Source organism: Sprattus sprattus (assembly GCF_963457725.1).
Source record: "Sprattus sprattus genome assembly, chromosome: 15".
NCBI classification, from domain to species: domain Eukaryota; kingdom Metazoa; phylum Chordata; class Actinopteri; order Clupeiformes; family Clupeidae; genus Sprattus; species Sprattus sprattus.
The window spans coordinates 19877346-19902181 of NC_137913.1; the positions used below are offsets into that span (position 1 = coordinate 19877346).

Here is a 24836-nt window from a genome sequence, read left to right on the forward strand (position 1 = left end):
TGAGATCTGAGGAGCCCGTTTATGCAGAGTGAGGAAGTCACACACCCTCAGAGATCGGTCTGGCAATCTAGGGGTCAATGGGGTCATCGCTGGACATGCATACATTATATATGGTGTGAACATAAAAGACCTTGAAGATTTACAGACAAATAATAAAGTTTCATGGGGGATTGGAGGAGACATGACCTATTTGCCACAGTATCACTCCTAAAATGATCAGGAAATGAGAGGCTGACAGAAACTGAGGGAAACCTTTCAGCTCTGTTTCAAAGGAAATGGGGAACTTTCAGACCAGCTAAGCAATTAAGTGAACAGCGAACAGTGACAGTCAGACCTGTCAAAAAAGAAAGAGCAGAGACATAGAGAAAAGAGAGAGAGACAGGGAGAGGGAGAAAGAAGAAACGGAACCCCTCCTTTTCCCCCTTCCTTGACGCAAAGTAATTTCAGGCAATTAAAGACACCTTGGAAATTAGGTTCTTACGGTTGCTTCATGAGGACTTATCCTATCGCCTGCACCTGAGAGATCAAGCGTGTAATACCACCCGCCAGGCAGCAGGACGAATGATCACCCCCCTATTTCTGACACTTAAAGGATCCCCACCGAGAGGCAGGATGGGCTGGGGATCTTGCTGGGCCCCATCTGTCTGAGTCGCCGTTAGACCGGGAGTCATTCCATGGCAGTGGGTGGGATGGATACTAGCGCACCGTATGTGTTAATCCAGTGTTTCGAGGACAGCCAAGGACGTATGACATACGCGCACGCAACCCGCACCCACCATCCACCAGTTTCCCCAGCCGGCATAATCTGTTACTGTGATATTATTCATTCATAACGGGGACGTGTCGCAGAATAAATGGGGAAATAGAGGTTGTAAAAAAAGGGAAAGATACTGGGTCACATTCTTGTTCTGGTGACGGCACAGTGTTGGCTGAAAAAAAAAGTATGAAAAAGGTGGTTCAAAAAAATAAAGAGCTTTCATCCTAAAGTCAAGTTAATAGTAAGCTGTGATGGTAAGACTGCAGTGTTATCACTCTATACAATATTAATCCACTGAATTGTATGGATCTCGTATATATACTTTCCATCTCCTTAAAGTCTGTCCTAATGTTTCCCACATGAGAATGATGTGGGCTAATGCCTCTTGGCTAAAAATCTGCTGCTCTAACACAATTTTAAAACAAATATGCAATCATGAACTCAATCACATAGAAGAGCCTATACCATGACAATGTAATAACTCCCATGGCTGTACCCGTTTTGAGTAATGCAGTTCAGTAACAAGCACCGACGCAAATATAGAACATCATGCACTAATTTGTCTTCACTGTATCCATGGAAATGATGATCTCCCCCGCGTGTGCTCCCTGACTTAATCTCTCCCTTTGGATGCCAACGGCTGCACTGAGGGCAAGCACCTGGGACAGCACACGCTAAAGTGCCAGTTCAGCACCTGCACAGCATGCTCCTGCGGCCGCATCCGAGCTAAGCTAAGCTAAGCTAAGCTGCCTGAAAATTGAGCCGGCTCTGGTCTTGCCCACGGCAGAAATGGCAAAAGTACATTTCAAAAGGGCAAAAACAGTTTCAAAAGGGTTTGTAAGTAGAGTTTAAAAATATGGAAGGTGGCAATGGCTAAAATGTGAAGATAGGTAGGTGTGTCAAGGACATGTGGTGAGACCTACAGAGATGTGATAATTAAAGATGACAGAGGTATCTTGAGATTAAATGAAATAGCTGGGAGGTGGATAAGAATGGACTGCTGCACTATCACAGAGATGCAGCCTCAGCCTACCTGGATTCCTTCTGATTTATCACCATATACATTTCCCAAGAGGTGTCCTCAGCTATGGCCCCATGGGATACAAGTAAGCTCACCCCTGCAAAACAGCACACACACACACACACACACACACACACACACACACAGACACACACACACACACACACACATAAAAACAGGCCTTTTGAAGTCTGCTATGCAGCAACGTGATGAACAAGTTAATCAAAAGCCACAGACAAAAACTTAACACTTTGACCTTGAAAACGTGCATCAGAGGAATTCTGTGATAAACGCTTGCTGTCCTCTACTCCAGCTTTTCAGTCAATTTGTCAGTCAACCCATTGAAGTTCATTTAATAAACACCGACCATTGTGCCTCCATTGAGAGTGAAGCACCACTTAGAACATCAAGAGCTAACAGTCACCCATAGACTCATTATGTTCTGTACCCTAATGCAACACTATGATGAACTCCTTTCGAAACATTTTCATGTATGTGGGTAGTTAGGTGCGCCTACCTGTGTATGTGTAGGTAAGTAAGAGAGAGAGAGAGAGAGAGAGAGAGAGAGAGAGAGAGAGTGAGAGAGAGAGAGAGAGAGAGGGTTGTGTGTGTGTGAGAGCTTATAGATGGTTGAGTATGAGAGAAAGAGAGATAGGGAGAAAGGGCGAACGAAAGACCCTGGCCTCTGCTTTTATATACTCGACAGAAGAGGTGCCATTTGTGTGTTAAGCCTTGAACATCCATATTTCAAAATGTTCCACTTGACCACTGAGCTCCTCCACTCCTAACCCCCACCAGCCTGAAGGAGGCTGATTTTCCCAGCATTCTTTGAGGGCCACTTAGTGTCCTTCACACGCAAGGGCTCTGGACAGCCATGACAGACTATCAGCTTTGACACATTTGTGCCCCACAAGAGTGCAGTGGTCAACGCAGTCTTAACGGTGGCACACACACACACACACACACACACACACACACCAAAATAGGAAACTTGGGATGCGTGAGGTGTGAAGTGATTCTGGAGAACATCTTGTCCAAGAGCTAGCAGCAGCTCTGTTTTCATGACTTAACACTGGCCAATATGATGCCAGGGCTCTGCAGAGGAACGCTCTCTCATTAACACCCGCAGCTCAGCCAAGCGTGACAAACTACTGTGGCAAACAGAACTGTAAAGTGAGATAGCACGGCACATCTCCTCCCTCGCCCCTACCTCCCTTTCCCTCTCACTCTCTCTCTCTCTCTCGCTCTCTCGCTCTCTCTCTCTGGCAAAACAGCTCTACTCACACTGTTCCTCTCCATGCTGTTACATTTAATCTCTCAAATCATGTTGTCGCAAAAAAAAAAAAAATCCAACTCACCGGTGTTTGGCACGACCAGACGGCCGCCCAGATGCCCAAAGACACCTGTGGTTCTCGGCTGTGATTTGCTGGCCGTGACTGCGCCGGGACGTGAGAGCAGGGTCAGGTTTCTTTTCCGGCCGTCCATGGTGTGGCATTCTCGGTCCAGGCCGCGGGGAAAGGTCTCGGGGTGGGCTTTGACGTGGTACTCTGCCCGGTCGGCCACACCTAGTGAAACCATAAAGGAGCTCTGAACTTTGACCTTGATGTCGGGCAGCGGGTCAAAGAGCTCTTTGTCTATGGAGTCTTGAAAGCAGATGGGGCTGCTGTAGGTCTGGCCCACTGTTATATCGGGCTGCATTGAGGAATTCAGTAGGAGAGGGTTGCCTACGGAGATAAAAAGACAGGCGACAGTGTAAACATCTACTAATTAGGGCCTATTTACGCTGGCTTTGAGGGAGAGGGAGGGAGGGAAAAGAGAACAGGTTCGAATGGGGGCAAAATTCTTTTGATTAAGTGTGCTATAAAAATAAGGACACAAAAATAATAGCTTCATGGATCGGGTGAATGATGACATAAACTGGAGAGAAAAATCACTGGTAGCTGCTTTATAATCGCTGGCTCCAAAAACTGTAGAGAAGGCATATAGTAAGAATAAAAGGATGTGAAAGGGGTGTTTGATTCAAAACTAAATAAAAATAAATTCTTCAAAACCCTCCGATGGTCAGACATTTAATTACTCAAGGCGAGCAGCGTGATTTCACCACTTCTTCAATCAGAATCAAGTAATTTTCCTCCCAGTGCCCTTAAGCCTGATTGAAGGCACAGTAGCACCCCGGAAAAATCACTCTTTGGACACCCATTGCAATTCTCAGACTCTCTCTCTCTCTCTCTCTCTCTCTCACACACACACACACACACACACACACACACACACACACACACACACACACACACACACACACACACACACACACACACACACACACACACACACACACACACACACACACACAGAGGCTCTTTCGCTGTTTCACTAATCTATCAAATGCACACTCACATCGAAAGACACACACATCGAAAACACACTCACACTCACAAACCTCCCTCTCTCTAATCTATCAAACACACACGCACACACGCACGCACACACACACACACACACACACACACACACACATCCACACACACACACACACACACTCACACACTCACACACACACACACACACACACACACACACACACACACACACACACACACACACACACACACACACACACACACACACACACACACTTCCTGACTATTTCTGTGGGTGGAAACACTTCAGCTGAAGCAGTTTGGGTGACCTTCCTGTAAATGAGGGCCTGGAGTCCTTCAGCTCCCCCCCTCCCTCCTTCCTTCCCCTTCAACCCCCCAGAGCGGACTCAAGGAAAGCCAAGGGCTGAGGGGATCCTCGGCTGCAGCCATCGGGCTCCCAGAGCTGCCAAGTGGGGAGAGAGAAAATCCATGCAGTGGCTGGTAGCCTGCCGCTTCCAGACACCCAAGTCCCACTCCACCGCATGCCAAGGCTGGAGTCGTCGAGTCCTTGCTGCCCAGCTGCCATCCCAGCGTGGGGTGGAAGGTGGGAGGCTAATGTTGTTTTATTTTTAGGGGGGGTAAACTGTTAATTACCACACAGACCGATCAGCGGCAGATACTAAGGATATTTTGTATACCCTCCTTTTATGTTTTTTCACCCCGCTTCAGAATGTTCTTTGATGAATGTGATTATTTCATCCGACACCATTTACGTATTATGCAATTATGTTTACGCTCTTGTTCCTAACCATTTCTAAAGTACGAATCGCACATCTGCAGTCATTTGTTGTCTATCAGCTGCCAGCAAAACTTACTTTTTAAATTTTAAAAGCACACCTGGACTACAACTTCTTGCAAGTGAACTTTCACTCAGCGGCCCTGCAATTACATTTCTGCCGACATCTGTTTGAGCACTTGCACTGACACCCAATAAGCTGCCAGACATTTTATTCCTCTGCTCCTTCGCAGGGAGAAAATCTGATCACCGTTGGAGTAGAATGTATCTTTGAAATGTTGGAACGCAAAAAAAATGGTAATGCCGAAGTGGCACGAACAAAGTTAATAAAATGGACCTCCACCCAGATACCTTGAGGGAAAGCTTGGAATTAAGCTTCTGATTAAAAATCACTCTGAGGCTCAGATTTCACTAGCAGGAGTGCTAATGCAGAGAGACAGGGCAGAGGTCTAAAACCTCTTTAGTGATCTTGGCTTATACCATTATCTGCTGCAGCGAGAGCTTGCTGAAGCATTTAAGGGTTTTCAAATTAATTACATGGAGCGAAGCTGCTACTGATCTTCTATTAGGGAGAACACCGGAAAATCCTCACGCTTCTAAGTAAAGCTGGTGATCGTTTGAAACAGGTGAGAAGTTCATCTAAATTAGGGGATAAATATGAGATGCCATTACTTAAAATGATAATTTGGTTTCCGCCAAGGCCATTTCCTCAAATTATGCATACATGCACACACTGTTGTGATTCCCCCACAATTTACTAAAGCTGAGGAAATAACATAAAAAAGAAAACCAAAGGAAAATTTTAAAAAGTCATATTAAATGAACATAAAAGTTAGTTGATAAATCGTTGAAAACTAATAATGGTCAACTTAGCAGGGCATCAAAGTTCAGCAATGCATGTTATATGAATGTCAACTGACCCCCCTGATCTGAACCCCTGCCTTGTACATCTTCTCTATTCCTTCTATGCACATGATCTGGGCATGTTTGTTTTTTGGACCGGTCTGTGTCAGTGGACCATACCAAAGGTATGCTAGCTGGAAGATATGGTTGTTGTGCAGTGTTCGTCCTTCATGTGATTTGCATACATGCTTGTTATTTTTTTTTTAACTTGACTTGTTTTACGTTTGAATCTTTTTATTGTTGCAGTTATTATATAATGTAAACGTCGTATTTCCCAGACATGTTTGTTTTCATTCGTTTTCAATGTACTTTTTTTTTGTTATTTGTCAATTGTTGTTATTGTGGTTGCTACAGCCATCTTGTTCTGAATGTACACCCTTCTGAATGTGAGACAGGGTGAATCACTGAAGTGAAGTCAGAGGCATTGCTGTGAAACATCTGAGCGCTCAGTAGATCTTCCAAGAATAAGCAAGAGTTGTTGATGATGAAACATAAAAACACAAGGACCGAGTTGCATCACATTTCTGAAGGCTACTGCAGCTCTTTTACAGCAAAGGGGCGACAACCCTATTTTGATAAATCCTTTCAAAAGCACAGAGATCGTGATTATCATCAGAGTTGCATAATCTCCTTGAATCAACCTTTTTAGAAGGTTCTTGAGCAACTTCACATTCTTCAAGTGTGAGTGGAGACAGGAAAACAACAAGAATAAGGATGCTGCACACATTATTCCCTCTCCTGTTCAAAATTCTGTTTTGTCGGTATCAGTCTTTTATCCTCCCACGAATGGCCTGTGGTCAAAGCACCAATCATATGCGCAGACACACTCACAAACCAACACAAAGAATAAAGATACACTCCTAAGACACGATAATATTGAGGTTAGTAATGTATGAACACTGTGATGTATTAAACATCTCCTGTTTGCGACATGTTTGTACATTCTCTTTGATGTGACAACAAGTTTCGCTGAACTGACTTTGTGTAAGCTATGTTATGTTTGGCTGTCAAACATTCAATGCCTTCTTCGTGATACAATTATTTGTAGTACAAGGCGTATTTAAATAGCTCCTGTTTGAACAAAACACATTTTTCAGTCACAAACAAAGAGGTTCTCTCGTCACATGGGTCTGGACCCATCTCTCGGTAGGCGACAAGAAACAAAATCCACTGTTCCGGCGTCTTATCGGAACCTTCATCTGATCCTCTGAGAGGGGTAGGAATAACCTTTCGCCGCACGGGTGGAGTGGAGCTCGGAAATGTCATCCGCAAGCAGGAGCGAGGAGGAACCACGTCTGTTTCTCAGAGATTCCGCAACACTGATCCACCCCCCTCACCCACCCCCCATGGCGCTGCCTAACCCCTCCGATGCTAACGGGATGACCCGGGAGATACAGAAACCCAGCACCACTTCCTACTGCACCTGACCTCCCCGACCAGACGGGGTGACTTTGAGACACCAAAGTGTCTCCCCTGGAGCTGCACAGATGTCACCCAGCAGGCTGCGCATGCCCCGGAAGCACCAGCATCCAATCACTGAAAGCAATCGAGATGCAGCAGCCAGGAGGGGGGTTGGGGTGAGGTGAGGTGGGTGGTGGGGAGAAGTGCTTGCTGCAGATTCGCTGACTCACTCGCTCTACTTTGGGAGGCATAAATGTGCTAACAGTTGTACCTTCCGGGGTAACACATATTGTGTGATATGACCTGTTAGTTGTTGTTTTGTTGTTTTGTTGTTTTTATTTATTTTTTCTTGCATGGGAGAGCTGCAGCTGTCCTCGCCTTATACGATGATTCAACAGCGCTTGACTGTTCAGTCACTGAGGGGGTACTCTTTTTTGGTCACTTTACCATATTTCAACATGGCTCAAAATGACAACAATTCTCATGCTCATTCTCTCTCTTGGTTCTTCCTACTTTTCAGTTATGAACCTTTGTTCAATAGAGAAAGAAAAGCAACAATGAGGAAAGGGCGGAAGCAGAAGAGATTATAATGGGACGGGACGGAATGGGACAGGATGGAATAATTGCAGGCCAGGGAGGGACTAGCAGGCAGCCCTGAAAAGCTGGCCTATTTATATGAGAATTGATGACCTGACTGGAGCAGCCTGGCTAAGTCCCCTCAAATGCCCCCTCCCACCCGCAAGCACATCGAGTGGGAGGAATGAGTGACTCCCCAGGCCTTGGGAGCCATAAATGGGGGGGATGTGTGTGTGTGTGTGTGTGTGTGTGTGTGTGTGTGTGGTGGGGGGTGAGTGGGGTTGGGGCAGAGTGAGGCTCCAGCAAAAGCCTTTCACTTTGCTGTCGTGGCCAGCCAGAATGGATCACCCTGGGCCACGATGGCTATCACTTGTGCTGACCCAGAAGTGTCAATGTTAGTAATATGGATAGCTTGTAGCTAGTCTGTCTGGGACACACAATCTTTTCGGACAAGTCACCGCTGTGCATAACACCAACAGAACAAGAAGAAACAGACACACATGTGTTGCACATACCTGCACAGTAGTTGAGTATGTTTAGAAGCGCAAAAACAGCAACAGTGCTCACACAGCCAAGGGCAGTAAACAAAGTGGTAGAGTAAAAAGCTTGGACTGAATATTGATTACTGCAGCAATATTGGATGTCCTAGCTGGTCAAAACAACAAATTGATCATGCTATTGGGTGGCCATGCTCACATGGGTTCCCTCGGTGAGTTAGGAGTCAATAAACAAATAAGTGTAAATGACACATACTGTAAATCGGGAGTGTGTTTTGCCTCCCGAGTGAAATCAAATAGTTTGTCAGAGAGATGAAATAAGGGCCGTTTGTCAGCGAGAGAGACATCTCTTCGTCCCAGCCTTGTGTGGCTGTATGTCTCCACACACAGAGCTCAGCCACTCACCTTGTCTGGTGGTCTTAAAGTTGAAGGATTGAAAGCCTCCTGTGAGCGCCGACGAATCGATGACATCAACTCCATACTCGCTCCGGCTCTTCCTGTATAGCGTGACAGCCACAACAAGGACGGCAACCGCAATGACCCCAGCTGCCAGCCCCGAGTAAAGGGCCACATCATTAGTGCCTTCCATGCCTGGGACACAAAGGCAGAGAAAGACAGAGAGCAAGAGGGCAGTGAGTTGAATGCTACAAAAAAACACAATGACACACAATTCACACGTCATAGTCACAGTACAGGAGAATGAGGGAATGGTCATGTGACATGTGCCCATGGATACAACGCAGCGTGACTGACAGGCCCGTGCCAATCTGACCAATTACACTCTCTGTTCCAAGCAACAATTAGTTGACAAGAGGCAAATCTCTAAACAGGGTGATGCCAAGGGTGGCAATAAACCCTCATTTGTTTGTTTTTTTAAATCTTCCTACGGAGCGTAAACAGTGGTCCATCATAAACGGTCATTAATAACTGCTCTCCAAGCCCATCGCAGGTCTCAAACAGTTTTCTCTGAAAATGTGGATAAATAAAACACATGCAAGTAATGTACATCTCTGCCCGTGTATTAAGACAAGCCCGCCAGTCGGGACCCATCTGGGGAGGCGCTGGGTCCAAAACCCTCACAACTTTAATCACCGCCGGCACGGCATGCCAGCGAAACCACGCCAAGGAACATCTGTTCATCTGGCACCCCGATTCGTTACTCCATTCACCTCTATGATGAGAGAGCGCAGCCGTAGGATGCCTCTGCCAGCTCGCAGAGGACACCAAAGGGCACTTTCCAGAGCAAATTCAAACGGCGCGGGGTCAATACCATGACCCACTTCCCGAAGTGCCGAGGCCTCAACGAACACAAAACATTCTCCCCTGGAAAAAAATGTAAAAAACCGCCTCTAACCAAAAGTAGCCAGCTCACGCCGTGCACACATGCGGCCGATTGAGAAAGTTGGGACGGCGACTTTATGGAGTGTCTCAGCTAGCAAGGTGTGACCACTGAGGTAAGGGCTTAGATTCGATTTGGATCACTTTAAATGTAATCAGCGGTAGCAGCGGTAGCAGCAGAGAGCCGCTTGCACATCAGCAGAAAGTGCCAGGCTAATAAAGTCCCAGCAAATGAGCGCTGTGCTAGGGGCTGCTAGCACCTGACTGTCATTTAAAAGTGTCACAACGCCACATCTGAGAGATCCCTGAAATATACTGGGAGGAGGGGGAGAAAATAGCAGGACACACATCGCAACTACTTAAATGGGCTAATATGCAATAATTACAACCCATTAATTCAACAAAATGCAGCACATGTTCAGTTGCCACATCCAATCAGTCACCCCACTTAATCTGAGGAGAGACAATCTGCCATGACTGGCATTTCCATCGAAAGCGGAAAAATCGGGAGTAATTTCTGGGGGAAATATTGGTACCTGCACATCCCATAGAGGGAAGATGAAATGGAATCTGATCCCAAACTGACAGATATTTTAATGACAAATTAAGAAAAGCCTGACACGCTCCAGAGGAAAATGAGCCCGGATCTGTTCACGACAGGTCTCTCACTCTTTCGTTCTCTCACTCTTCCGTCTCTCTGCCTCTCTCTGTCTGTCTTTCCTGCACATAATATGATGTAAAGACAGGCCGTCATACAGCGGAACGGGATGCAATCTTCTGAGGGATGGATATGGTAACATTAATATTGCACCATGGAACACAATGCATCAAGAAACACACTCACTTTGAGGTTTTACATCATGCAGCAGCTTTCGATCTGCAGAAACAGAGAGACAGAACAAGACAGAGAGAGATAGAGACAGAGGGACAGAGAGATCGAGAGAAAGACAGACAGACAGAGAGAGAGAGAGAGAGACAGAAAGAGAGAGACAGAGAGAGAGAGACAGATGTGATTAAAGTCCATCCCTGTGTCAATTAACCATGGTGTTTTTCTATCCAGATCACACAGTATGGAGATGTCCAGCTGCTGTTTTTGCCAACACAAGCCATGCATAACAGATGTGGCAGGGGGATTGAAGGAGACATCTGAAAGAGATTCCGGAACTAAGGGAGGGGAAAAGGTGACAATGCACAAGGCTTGGGTATACAAATAAAAAAAAGAAAATTTCAAAAATAAAACAAAACAACCTTTTTTAGTGCATTTCAATAGCTTTTGGTGCCAATGACTACTTCTATCCAACCCAGGCAAAAAATGTGATCTTGTGCATTCGAATCTGTGCCACTGAGTGTTCAAAACAGGTCAATTGACATCAAGGATAATGATGAAAATGACGAGAGTGAAGCTGACCACAGCAGAGATGGTAAAGACAATGATGATGATGATGATGATGATTATGGTGGTGGTGATGGCGGAAACGGCGTACACAGAAGGAGACGCAGACCACGGCAGGAGAAATAATAAAAAAACCACTACACTTCACTCACTCTCGGTGCACATGCCTCCCGTGCAGTTCTCCGTGGCCTGGCTCTCGTCCTCGCACATCTTGCCGCGGTGGCGGGGTGCGGGCGCCGTGCACTCCCTCGCCCGCTGCCTCTCGCACTGGGCGCTGCACGGGCTCCACTCCCCCCACTCGTCCCAGCCGCCGTCAACTGTGAAGCAGAGACACTGGACCGCTACAGCCTTACTCACACCCCCATGACCCTCAGACAGCAGTCATTCACAGCAACGACCCCCCCCCCCCAACACCCCTTAATACAAGACTTTTGGAGAATATGATAAAGACCCTGGTGTGACACTACGCAATGTAACAACTGAGTTAATGCGCAATGTAACAACTGAGTTAATGTCATGTATGCGGTTTTATCATGGGAAGAAACTCATCATGCTTCATTTAGTAAATCTGTCTATGCCACATGGTGTGGGGTAATTTCTTGGCCAATTTCCTACTGATGTTTGCCAAGACAACATCACATCTAGTATATGAGAGCCCTGGAAGACACAATTTCTTGCTTATTGTTTGATAAATTAAAGGTTCACGCACAGCTAATTTAAATGCAAATTATGTGTTTGGGATATTCGATGTAATAGTGCTTTTGGGTTGATTTTTGTCAGTGTGTGGGTGTGTGTGTGTGTGTGGGGTGGGGGTGGGGGTGGGGGGGTATCTTTCTCTTCATTCTTTTTTTCCCACTTCAAATGCAGTCCAAGGTTACTCCCTTTGGAGGTGAAGCTACACATTTTCTGTTTGGGTATATGTGTGTGTGTGTGTGTGTGTGTGTGTGTGTGTGTGTGTGTGTGTGTGTGTGTGTGTGTGTGTGTGTCTGTGTCTGTGTCTGTGTCTGTGTCTGTGTCTGTGTGTCTGTGTGTCTGCGGGTGTGTCTTTGTGTGAGTTTGCAATGTCACTGTGAGGCTTTGCAGACAGTTAATTACAGCCACAACATTTGGGGGAAATTGCAGTGAGCATCTAAACAAAATAACAAAACTCCCCAATCATTTGTGACTGTCATTCAGCGAGGACAGGTCAATGGAAGACATCTCCACTGCAGGCAGCCAAGGTCAATCAACAAGCATAAGAAAGTGATTCGACGTTCCCCTGCGCCTAGATGCAGTTAGCAGTAAGCGTTTCAAAGAAACCCTGCAGCTGGCTAGACAAAAGCGGACTGGACAGGGGTCACAAAAGTTCCTTAATTAGTGCCGGCATAAACAATCAAGCTCAAACTGTTGTCAGAGCTACCCAGAGAAGAATAATAGGAATAACTGTCAGGGAGTGAAGCTGCGTTACCCGGTTACCTGCGTATAATGAAGTTAAGAGTGCTTAATGTGTATGTGCTTCAATGATTCAGAGTCATAAAGCAATGAAGTAGAGAGTCTTCAGAGTATAATTTGCCTTGAGATGAGTCTTCTTTTGAACTCTGACAGTGGAAAAAAAAAAAAAGATTGCCTTGGGATTTACATCCCTGAAAAAAATAAATCATACTTATTGTTTACTATATGGTGGCATGAACAATTTGCTTGGGAATAGAATGCATTTTGAGACAGCCAATTAGACAGCATTTTGGTTTTCCTTTACATTCATTTCCTCCTTTATAAATGACACGTTGTATGTGTACGGATGAGAAACTCAGTTACAAAACTGAGTTCACAAAAAAGCAGCTGGCAAATCTGTCATTACTTTTGCTGGTTTGGTTCACTTTTCACATTGATGCACATAGCTAACCTTTGATTTTGTCAAGGCAATCTATTTGGTGTGTTCTATGGAAACATTGAAAATTAGGGTTCAACCATGTGAGAAATAGTATGCAATTGACATGGCAAATGCATTAACTGAATTTACCCATAGGTGAACAGTTCCTATGTTCTAATCCACAATTTAAAAATGGTCCATTTTCTGATCTGATATTTTCCTGTCCTGAAGGCGGTTGGTCTTACCAGGGCAGAGAGCATTGCAGGTGATCTTTTGTACAGACATGCCCTCACAAAAAGCACCTCCATTCAGGGGCGCAGGATTGGTGCAGGTGCGAGTGCGTTTCTGAATGCCTCGACCACAATTCACATTACAGTCTGACCACTCAGTCCACAAAGACCATCCACCATTTACTGCAGGGAAGAGGAGAGAGAGAGATAGAGAGAGGGGGAGAGAGAGACAGAGAGAGAGAGAGAGAGAGAGAGAGAGAGAGAGAGAGAAAGCGAGAGATTGGGCAAAAAGAAGAACATTTCATACAATGAAAAAATAACTCAGAAGCTTTTATTCAAGCTGTTTTCTATTCAGTTGTAGCCCTGTGCTGTGATATGTTGTTCAGTATTCAAAGGTCATCTTGAACAGAAGCTAAAACCAAATAATAGAACTTGACTACAGACTTAACCCGATCTTTGCTCTGGTTCGAGGGCGTACAGAACGCCCACTTGTTTGGACAGTTCCCATCATCTTTAAAACACTCTAATTAAATCTTAGTCCAGTAAGTGGTCTTGCAATGTTTCATTTTTTCATTTCCCTTTCTCTCTCATTGTTTTTATAACAAAGTGCATAGAGGGCCATGTAGAAAACTGGTGCAACATGCATCTGAATGTAATAAAGACTTGTATTGTAAGGTTTATTGCTTGAAGGCTTCCCAGCAATGAATTATTAATGGCAAACGCTGCTTTAAATGAGATTAAGACACAGAGGCTTATTCCCTTCTATAAAACACAGGCTGACTTTTAATGAGCGACTCTAATTGAGTCACCATAATGCAACAGGAAGACGAAGAGCTCTTCACGAGAGGAACAGGACAAATATCACAACGCCAGAAAGAATGTTTTGAATCACAGACGTTGCACGGAGCACTTTAGTAGCTCTTGCACTCAGTGACTCAGAAGGAGATTAAAATGAAACAGAAAAAAGAACACTCAAAAAACAAAAGAAGGCGAGTGAGGGGAAGTCATTAAAAGGGACAATGCTTACCAAACACCACAACGGTTGCCGTGGCGCTGCGTCTCTTAGCCACGATGTTGCTGGCCAGGCATGTGTAGTTGGCCGAGTCTGATAGGCGGGCCTCGTTGATGATAAGGTTGTGGTCGGCACGCGTGTCGATGTTGTCGTCAGTGATTGAGCTCAACAGCTCCTCATTTTTCAACCACTCCACCTGTCAAGTCCAACAGGAGGGGAAGGGGAAGAAGCAAAGAGCTTAGCACAGGTCACAAATGTAGACATTACCTGGGTTGTTCCCAATTACCAGCCATTGAGACAGAGGGAAACTCATTACGAATGGCAAACTTAGTGATGCTTAAGTGCCCCAAATGCCGTACAAAGAGCTGCATCACTGGCTTTGTAAATTGCAATTCCGCAATCCGTGTTATGGGCAAAGGCGTTATGACTTAGGCTGAGACTTAGGGGAGAGTGGAATTCCTTTTCTTTGTTTTTTAATTCTCTTTCTCTCTCTCCCCCTCTCTATCTTTCCCCTCCCCCATCTCTATCTTTCTCTCTCTGTCTCTCATATACTCACCCACGTCTGTGGACACATAATTGAGACAGTGTATGGATTTTATTTGTCATCCCGCCGCCACTTTGCAATGATCACACGAGATGATAAATGCTTGCATTTTTCTGCATTTGCTCTTTTTCCCCATGACAGGCCAATTTCAATCATGCGCTCTTTAATCTCAATCGCCTCACTGTTCTGCATCACATCTCTTTGAGAGACCGTCAATGTTTCATGGCCATCGATCTTGCATCTTGCATGCTTTCATAACAGAAACACACAAACACACACACACACACATACACACACACACACACACACACACACACACACACACACACACACACAGGGCGAATCATCTGCCTTTGTTCATGTTCATGACTGCGTGAGAGGTCACTGTGACAACTGCATTGGCATGGCGCGGATCGTAGTGTTATTTCCCTTTAATACAGCAGAAGATAATCCTGGCATCCAGCAGGAGGCTGTCAGAACTCTCTCATACTGTTTCACACAGGCTTTTAATAAAGTTTCAAAGACAAAAAGTGGGTTACCCCCCCCCCCCCCCCACACGCACCACACACAAACTCATACAAACACACACACACACACACACACACATACACATCAACACACAACAACTATCTGACGTGCTATGTGATCCAGTGGGGCTAAGTAGTTGGAGCACGAGTGTTTTCCTCTCTTTGTGCATGGCTGTGATTTCATTAGGGAAATTTGATAGTTAAAAAGAAGGCAATTAACGAGCGTGTACAATCAGGCCTCCACGCCGAGCCGCTCAGAACTGCTCTGCATTCCGTGCCCGTCACGGCTCTTACTGCCATGGCGCAATGATAAAAAGATTCAACGAGCAGAAAAGGGAAAGAAAGAAAGTAAAGAAAAGAAAAGACCAAGGAAGAAGAAGGAGAGGAAGAAAAGAGGAGGGTGAGAAGAGAAGAAAAAAGACTGGGGACAAATATAAATGAGGCCGGTAAGTGTGTGGCAGCGGATGTGAGGAATGAATTGCCTAATTGGCACATTTGTTTCAATTAGAGTGCGGCCATCAGTGTCAGGCTCGGCGGAGGGCGCCCGGTCCCACATGAGGATCCTGTGATTTCATTACCGCAACAATGTATGTCATAAAGGCTGCTTCCCAGAGCTGCGTCAGCTGCCAACTGGCACTGCCACAGATCAGTCACACGTGGAGCAGAGCAGAGCAGACCTCCATTCTGCATCTGAGGGAGATCTACCTGAATGGATGGATGGGGGGGGGGGGGGGGGGGGCTTGAGATGCACTTTTCCCCTCTTCTCCCAGGTATAAATATGTAATCACAAATTCATCTGGACCATGAGGAGGGTGAAGAAAGTTTTCCCTTCATACCCAGACACTCAGTACTGTTTTTCATTTCCTTCTGGCTCAGGGAAGAGAGAGGGGGCCGGGGGGTCAAAATGAAAACTGAAGAAGTGAAAACACTTTAAGTAACACACTGCTCACCTTTTTCCTTATCACGCACTATGCTTTCGTACACCTCAGTGGTGTTTGCTCGGATCTCAGTTCCTAATTATGCCTTCAGCTGTAAGTCCAATTAAGTGCTCTTGGAGTGACCATAGGTTTGCTTAGGTGCGGTGAGCAACGGGCTGGAGGGCTGCATATCTTATCGGTGCAATAACAGGGCTTAACCAGCGCTGACAGACAGCCTTCAGGGACTTCAGGGAAAGGCTGCAGAGACACTTCCCCCAACACACGCACACATTCCCCACCCTGTGCTCAGTGTCCTGACCCGCTCACAAAAAAGATCCACCCGGAGGTTTCTGAACACTCAGTGCTGTTCGCATGTAAAGACACACACACACACACCCAACCTCCGCTCCCTTATACACACACACACACAACCTCATACTGCCTTATACACACACACACACACACACACACACACACACACACACACACACGCACACAATCACAGCATCCAAGTGAACCCCATTCTCCTTTGTAATCCGAGGGAGGTCCGTGCCGACGACCGGCTCCACCGCTGCGGTGTTATCCACTCAGGAGGTTAATACAAACAGATAGCATGACACAAAGCGGCTTGTGTTCCCCACCCGCCTTCCTGTCGCTTGCCTAATGCCCCCTGTCTCCTCCCCTGAGCAAAGTGCCAGCGTATTACTATTCCAACCAGATCTGTCTTATCTTTGAGAAATAAATAGAGAGAGAGAGAGAATGCTCCTTCTTTGCTGGCCCGGGCTGGTGGGGAGACTGTAATTGCTTAGCTTGATAATGAAGCTCATCATTTGCTCTCTTGGAAGCTCAGTCTGACCCGCGGCGGAGGGGATTGGGGGGGGGGAGAAATAGACCACAGGCAGGGATATTGGAAATAAACAGGGTTGAAGCAGATTATGCCACACTTTTTAAGGCCACCTGGCAATGTGGAAATTAAATTGCGGCGTATATACAGTAAGATATGCTGTGAATATTTATTTATGCGCAGGCAAAGAGATAGGCGCATGCCAATAAAATTCAGTGAGAATTCAAAGCAGACGCACTTTGCATTGACCGTCATATCAGAGGAGTAGAAACAATAACAAAAATAGATTATATTGTGAGAAGTAAACACCTTTTTCGCATTGAAATGCTAAATCCATGCATTTCCCTTATATGATGCTTCCTTTGTGAATAAATTGAGGTGGTTCTGTGGCAATTTAAGTGTCTCTCCTTTCAAGAAGGTGCAATACATGCAGTTATAATTGCTGTCCTGTAAGCGGAGATCAGAGGTGTAATTCAATAATTGTAATACTGCAGTGAGGAATTAAGGCCCTGCTATTTATTATGCTGCTCTGAAGCACTGCTATTTATTATGCTGCGCTAAAGCTTTGCTATTTATTGCGCCACACCACATATTACATCTTCTTCCAGCAGATTTAAATTGATAGAATATTCACTTCATCAATTCTAAAGTAAGTTTCAACTTTCCATAAAAGCCCTATTCACATAAAGTATGTCAGATTTTATTGGCTGGAGGATGTCTGAGGGGTGTCAAAGCCACCGACTCACTCTGCATTAGACGGACGCCAATGCATCCATCCAGCTGTCAGCAGGAAATGACGCCGCCAACCTTCACATCGCCACACTTACAGCTGGCATCGCAATATTTTATGCAGAAGGTAAGCTCCGAGCGACCACAGCACTCAGGCGACGGCAACGACGGTGGTGGTGGCGATCTGCCGCTACCGCCACCCAGCCTGCATTATTCAATCCCATCTCTTTTGGCTGAGCTCATTTATGTTGACAAAGAACTTGAGGCGAGATTCTTGTCTTGAGACTTTTCCTCGGGAATCTCCACTTTCCTTCATGCCCACTGAGCATTCAAGGAGACTGGTATGACACCGCTCTTCCATTTCAACTCTGAATCATTTATAACCGACAGCCTTCCCACAGCCAAATGGCCCTGAAAACCCAGAAGAAAAAAAAAGAAAAAAAAGCCTCAGCGTCTAAGGGTACTGCATGGACGGATGAGTAATAAGACATGGCCAGCCCACGTGCCAAGTTTGGGAAAGCGCCCTATTTGTATTTTTTCCTCAGCATTGTTATCTCAATAACTGCACCTCAACAGCATGCATCAGTAATGTCCCCCACTGCGTCCTCCTGTGTGTGTGTGTGTAGGTGGAAACAGATTGGCCGACCTCTCAATGTGGTCAGGATTTTTTTCTTTTCGGACAATTCTGCCGCACAGGTTGAGACGGAGAGAAAGAGAGAGAGAGAGAGAGATATGGAAAGAGAGATAGAGAGAGCACGCACTGATCTTACCTCAGCCATGGGCACTCCCTCTGGGGGCCGGCAGTGAAGCACGATCATGCCTTTGATTGGCACCTCCTTCCCCTGAGGGTCCTGCTCAAAGTTCTTCCGCAGGTCTGTTCGGGGAGATAAGAGCAGTGTCCAGTCAGAACAGTGAGAGGTGGGGCACGACAGCCTGGGCTGGGGTAGGCTAGGCTAAGCTAAGCTAAACTAAGGTAGGGAGGCAAGGAGGCAGGCAGGCGGGTGGAGGAGCGCATGCTAGTCTGTGTGTGGAGTCCTGCTCAGTCCCTATCTACCCATCGCTCATGCCACTCTTGTTGCCCTTGGCTTTGATTGAGCAACCTTGTGAGTGGAGAGAGAGAGAGAGGCCACACAGGATGGACTGGGGGGTGGCGGTGGGGGCTGTGGTGCCGGGCACCATCTGCTTTGCTTACACGTGTCAGTGCTTGAAGGGTACACATCAGCTTCAATATATTCATTTGTTGACTTTCCCCACAGATATGTGGTTCACGGACGTTGCACATGAGACTGACTCAGAGGCCCAGTGACAGATATGCACTTGTGAAGCAAAGTGGGACTCCCCACCCGGCGGTGTGTGCAGCTGACTGATACTCAGCATGAAGTGGGCCCGAGCCGTGCCGGTGGACATAGGCCACTGGTGCACCCTGGTACACACACAAACAGGTCTTTTTACATGGGGTCTGTAGTGGGCTCCAATCCGACTGGTCAGTCAAGACATCTGGCGGTCACTTATCTCTGAAAACCTCTAATCTGTAGAGCTGTCTGCTGCCCTTGGGCAATTTGTGTTTTCTACATTACGTAATTCCACTGGACACATGGGGAAGCGAGGAGAGTAACAGTAAGTTACATTCCATATCAAACAAATAATGTCGAATGAATGCCTTTGAAAGAAAGTCTGATCTATGACTCATTTCCAACTGTTTATTCGTTGAGACAGATAGCAATGAAAGTGAAATTGTAGTAACAGTAGTAAAAACAAGCAGAAAAGAGAGCTTACAGGCGATGCGAACAGTGGCTTTGCGGCTCTTGGAGGTACCCAGGTGGCTCCAGGCCACACAGAGGCACCAGTAGTCCTCGGGGCCGTGAAAGTCCTCCACCTGCTGTCGTGTCACATTTATCATCACCTCGCGGACCCTCTGGCCTGGAACAAACAGTGACACATATGAATAACCAGCAGGCTCATGGCTAGCACTGTCAATCATTCACACGGTGACATTCAACAAATAGATAGTAGTTTTGAGATATGACAAACAATACTCTGACTCTTGTCGCTGCGTTCCACGCGAAACATTCTAACATGGCGGAGAAAAACGATGACTCTTGGCCCTCAAAGCTTCTCAGAGAGTCAGTGTGAAAATTATCAGAGTTTTAAAATTGGTTACTGCTTGCAAATTTAATCTCAGTTATCAGCTTAGTGCCCGTTACAGGCATTTTCACACTTACTTTTTTTTTTTTGGGGGGTGGCAAAGGCCCACAGGCCGCATGCTTTCTGGATTAAAGAGATGATGCATGGGACTTGGAACAATAATGAAAGACCAAATAGAGACGCTTTCATCACTTTCCACTCAAGAGTTCTTTGGGTTTTCATAGGCAGTGCGCAGTAATCCGACATGCCACTGAGGTACAAACTGGGAGGCATAAAAAAGGCGGTTAAGACTTGGGAGTAAATAAAAAAAATTAGGCCTATCTCAAGAGCAGCGGGAGCCTGGTCATGGATTAATGTTATTGCTTCTAAGAAAATATGGGGGGAAAATAGAGGCACATGAAACCATGTCCAAATTACTTGGTAGAAAGAAACATACACATATGATGACACACACACAGGCACACACACACACACACACACGCATACACACAGACACACAGACAAACAGACAAACAGACACATATGGAGCTTATTCCAAAGAAAACTCAATTAAGATTGGCAGTCATACATGTGAAAAATCAGCCACACTGCATGCTCTATGAATCATTCTGAATCTTTCGGGCGTGCACTTTTAAGTTGACCTTATTTTTCCTTGAATGTGAAAAGTACTTGGGAAATGGGAAAATGTATTTTAATGGAAATAACTTGTTTGCAACAGTCCGTAATCATAATAACATGATTCTGCATGTATTGTTATTGCAGAAACTGTAACAGCAATGATTGATTGTCAGATAAAATAGTTAAATCCTATCATTACTATGCACGGCAGTACTTATTAAGTTAAGATAAAGAGGAGAAATCATTCATGCATAGTAATCACCAATTTTCCATGACTAAATGACACTCAGTGACATTCAGTGGCAAAACTCCTTGATTAGATTCAACCCTTTGTTAAATTGGCAAAAATAAAAGTCAAAATGATAATTACCACAAAGAGCCACAGTTTGCATCAAATTAGACCACACAAGCCCTTCCTTAACAAAACACAATAAAATGTTAAATTACAATCATTACTGAGACCTTTCCAGTTGCTCTTCACGTGTACTGCACATTAACAAGTGTTTCTTGACAGCTGAAATGGCACCTTTATTTAAAAAAAAATCCAACATATTCATGCCAGTAATGAGATTAAAACATGGCATTTCAGCAACATGGACGTTTTGACTTTGTTTACCAATTATGCCCTCATTACACACTTTGTGACTGACCACGCACGACGGCCACAGCCGCTAAATTGACAGGGTATCTGGCAGCATCATTCAAGGATACGCAAATAAGCTCCGCAGCCACCGCATCACGGCCACGCTGAGAGACAGAGACATAACTCATAATTCCCCCCACAGATACATGGCATTGACGGCGGGTACAGGGAAGAGGCAGGGAGCGAAATCATGACTAATGACTGCACATAATCCTCCCAAAATGGAAATATGAGCCATATGTTAACGAGAGATGGTCTTTGTATCTCTGTTTTTTTTAAGGCCCGGGAATACATCCTTGAGGACTAACCGTCTACGACAGGTGGTGTGGCACAAAGACAGGCCGGAGCTGTGCCACTTTGTCATCTGTCACCCTTATTTGTTTAGAGGCAGAGCGCCGCTGACGGTGCTTATTATTCAGAATCTTCATGATTCCTTCTTACCATTCCTCTCTCTCTCTCTCTCTCTCTCTCTCTTTCTCTCTTTGCACAGGCCTCCGTGTTGCTTGAGATCAGAAAGGCCAAACGACATAGAAGATTTACAGAGAGAATCACCCAATTAAGAAGCGTCTACACACAGACTTAAAAACGCTAAAACCGGAGGCCAAGTTCCTCGGAGCTTGGCTAGGGGGACAATGCATAGCTAATCTGGTCTCCCCCATCCCCCCCGCACCACCCCATCCCTCAACCTCCCAGCTTTGGTCTGTTGCTGTGCCATGACATGGCTTATTAAGCTGGACAGAAATAAGAGCATGTGGGAAGGCTGGAGATACAGGAGCTTTGATCTGCTGAGCAACGGATGTTCCTGCCACACTTCAAGCCAAGGATTATCGGAAAATGCAAGTCTGGAAGGACCACTCTAATCCCTGGAGTGCTTATCATCAGCCTGTGCTTTTATTTGTGCTTGTGATTTTTTTTTTGTAGATATATGAATGGCTTTTTCCAGATGTGACAAAACAGCCCTCGCGCATAAGAACGGCGCACTGATCAAGACAAATGCGTCCGAGGGGCATGTTCTCGTACATAGATTATTTATTTCTGGTAAATGTCTGCATGCTAATGTACCATTTACATCCACCTTGATCCACGTGGATCAGCTTTTCGGTCGATAAAAAGATGCTGACAGAAGGCCCCGAACCAACTTCCGCAAACCTTGATGTATTCAACCCCTGGCACCCGTGTCTCCACAGATTTCAAATTGGTAACTGTACCTCACGTTTGAAAGCTTAGGCTACTAAATTTGGGTTCCAGGCGTGCTCTTCTCGCTCACAGACACTCACACAAGGGAGGAGTGACACGATCTAAGAGCTGGTCGTGGGGAGGAGATCGGGAGAGGAAAGGGGGTGTTGTCGCGGAAGCTGTGAAGTACGTTTTAACGAGGAGGCTCAAGGCACTAAGCTCTCTCTGAAGACAGGCAGTGGGAAATCAGCAACTCCGCTGGGACTGATACCCACTTCCCCCTCTCCTCCTGCTCGGCACAGCATGCGTTAGTGCCAGGGACATGCTCTTTGTGGCGTGGAAGTTCCTGCAGGTGTGCCTTCTCACAGTGGGATAAAAAAGCAACTGTTAGACCGGTTCTCGAAACCCAGCTCTTTTAAAACAGATTCTTGACACTATTTTGTAAGATTCGTCAGAGTCATCTACAAGCGCGTTGCACCATGCTGTTCAGACACGAAACGGCAGGCCCCAGACATTTCCCCAGAAATGCTCATTGTCTTTCGTGTCTGTCTGAGTACGGCAAAGAAAAAACATTTCAAGTGGATGTTTTGTTTAGACAACTGTGCATATTATTACACAGAGTAGGGATGCTAACTATTGACTCAGTTTCAATAATAATTTCACATTCATGAGCCACAACTAAATAATTTGTCTTCAGACTGCACAGTGTCATCAAGTAATATCAACTGGGCCTAAATGACGAGGGAAAACATGTCTTGACCTGATGCACTGCAACCACTATGTGCTACGGATCAGATATGTTTTACTACATTAATGTCCACACTGTCAATTTTTCAAAGGAAAGAGCAGCACTATTTCCATTAAGATATGTTGCACTGACTGGGAAGCGTTATTTGTGAACTTTCCTAAAACAAATTCAGCAAGCCTTGGCAGACAAGTTCAGCAGGGTGGAAAAGAAACAAAAAACAATTGTATCATACTGCTGGCACACAGTACTCAGCAAAGATCTAAACATGTTCAAAATGGTGTTTTAAAACAAAAAACAAAAAAAAATTGTGTGTTTATCCTTCATAACCATTAGATGTCAAATAAATATTTTTTGCCACTCTAATTTCTTTGGCTTCCCTGCAATTTCTGTGCAAGCACACATTTGATGCCTCCAGTCCACCCAGTGACACACGTCAGCCGCAGCCTCAGAGGGGAGCTGGGGGGGAATGCTTTTATGGGATGACTGCTAGGTACTAAATGTCAACTCCATGTGACAAGTTCCCACCGACAGATGTCAAAAACGTCCTTGTTTTGACCAGCTGGGTCTTTTTGATTGAAGAATGGATCGAGTCATCTGACCACAGACTGGCCTTAGACTAATGGACAGTGGGAGTGAGAGAGCTGAACCACAGAGGCCAGCTGAAAGCCACCAGGCACAAAGAGAAAACACATTTCTTCCCGCCAGTCTTCATTTCCTTCTCCTTTCTTGTTCTTGCCTCCTATGCCGCAAACTTGCCTCCATTAAGTATGCTTGAGGTGGTTTTGTTATATTTACGGAGAGTATCTAATTGGTATTAATAGCACTAATAACATCAGCTCAGAGCATTATTTGCTGACATTCATTTATAGTGTGTTGTTGTTTTATAATGTATTTAATCCAAAATGCACTTTATTTGATCTTTTGTTTCACCATGTTCAAACAAAAAACTAGCTTGCTAACTGCGGCTTCAGCCATACCTTTTTCATTTGCGACGCACCATGCCACCTTGTGTATGAGGCATGGCAGCAAACTAGTTGGGGTGCAGGAGAGGGACCTGTCCTATCACAGTTCCTTTGTCCCACGTTCCAGTTTGTCCGTCTGGGGGGGGGGGGGGGGGGGGGGGGGTCGTTGACGAGGGACCTCCCTGGGCCTCCTGACAGGTGAGCGTGTGAAAACGGTGTTTATCTGCTACGGTCAGGATTTCGGCTCCCCCACAGCACCGCAGCGCGCCGGAACCTGCCACTCTCCATTTGCTTCTAATCTATATGAAGAAGGAGAGGCGCGGGCTTTGTCTGCATGCTGCTCACCCACGATAACATTCAGTGCCGCTCCGACTCTAATGATCAAGGATTTCTGCTCCACTCAGTGGGCATTAGGTTTTAATGAAGTGCACAGAAACTCTGCAGGCTTATTTTTGAGCAGCCACAAAAAGAAGAAGGAGAAGAAGAAAACGGAGGAGGTAGAGGAGGAGGGAGGATGGGGGGTAAAAGAAGAAGAACAGAAACTTCAGCCCTTAATTTATCAGCGGCAGACAATTAGAGAAATAAAAAGCACATAAGTCAATGTGAACCCACAGGAGAAAAGGGGCCTGCGGCACATCCCTCCAGGAGAAAGCCATTTCCTCCTATTATGCCGCGGTTCTTTTCGTAAAACCAAACCATGATAAATGGTTTCTTCTTCATACCTGCCTCTCCACAGTAATGTAATGAATTTCTTCTTCGATATTCAGGAAGTGTCCTTGCGAGCCCCCCATTCCAGGGTGTGATGGTTCATGAGTCTGAGCCATATGGGTGGGTGTGTAAAACAGGGCAG

The 24836-nt window shown here is 45.6% G+C and overlaps 1 protein-coding gene across 1 annotated transcript in view; it reads right to left on the reverse strand.

Annotated features, from left to right (window-relative positions):
• unc5db (unc-5 netrin receptor Db) overlaps positions 1 to 24836 on the reverse strand; it is a gene marked incomplete at both ends in the record, with an annotated part of 102690 nt that overhangs the window by 12840 nt on the left and 65014 nt on the right. Inside the window, 9 exons of the mRNA XM_080852956.1 lie at positions 1791 to 1875; positions 3137 to 3502; positions 8717 to 8902; positions 10494 to 10526; positions 11195 to 11359; positions 13137 to 13304; positions 14149 to 14329; positions 18465 to 18568; positions 19471 to 19614. Coding sequence (XP_080709082.1) covers positions 1791 to 1875; positions 3137 to 3502; positions 8717 to 8902; positions 10494 to 10526; positions 11195 to 11359; positions 13137 to 13304; positions 14149 to 14329; positions 18465 to 18568; positions 19471 to 19614 — 1432 coding nt within the window. The remainder of the gene's footprint in view (positions 1 to 1790; positions 1876 to 3136; positions 3503 to 8716; positions 8903 to 10493; positions 10527 to 11194; positions 11360 to 13136; positions 13305 to 14148; positions 14330 to 18464; positions 18569 to 19470; positions 19615 to 24836) is intronic.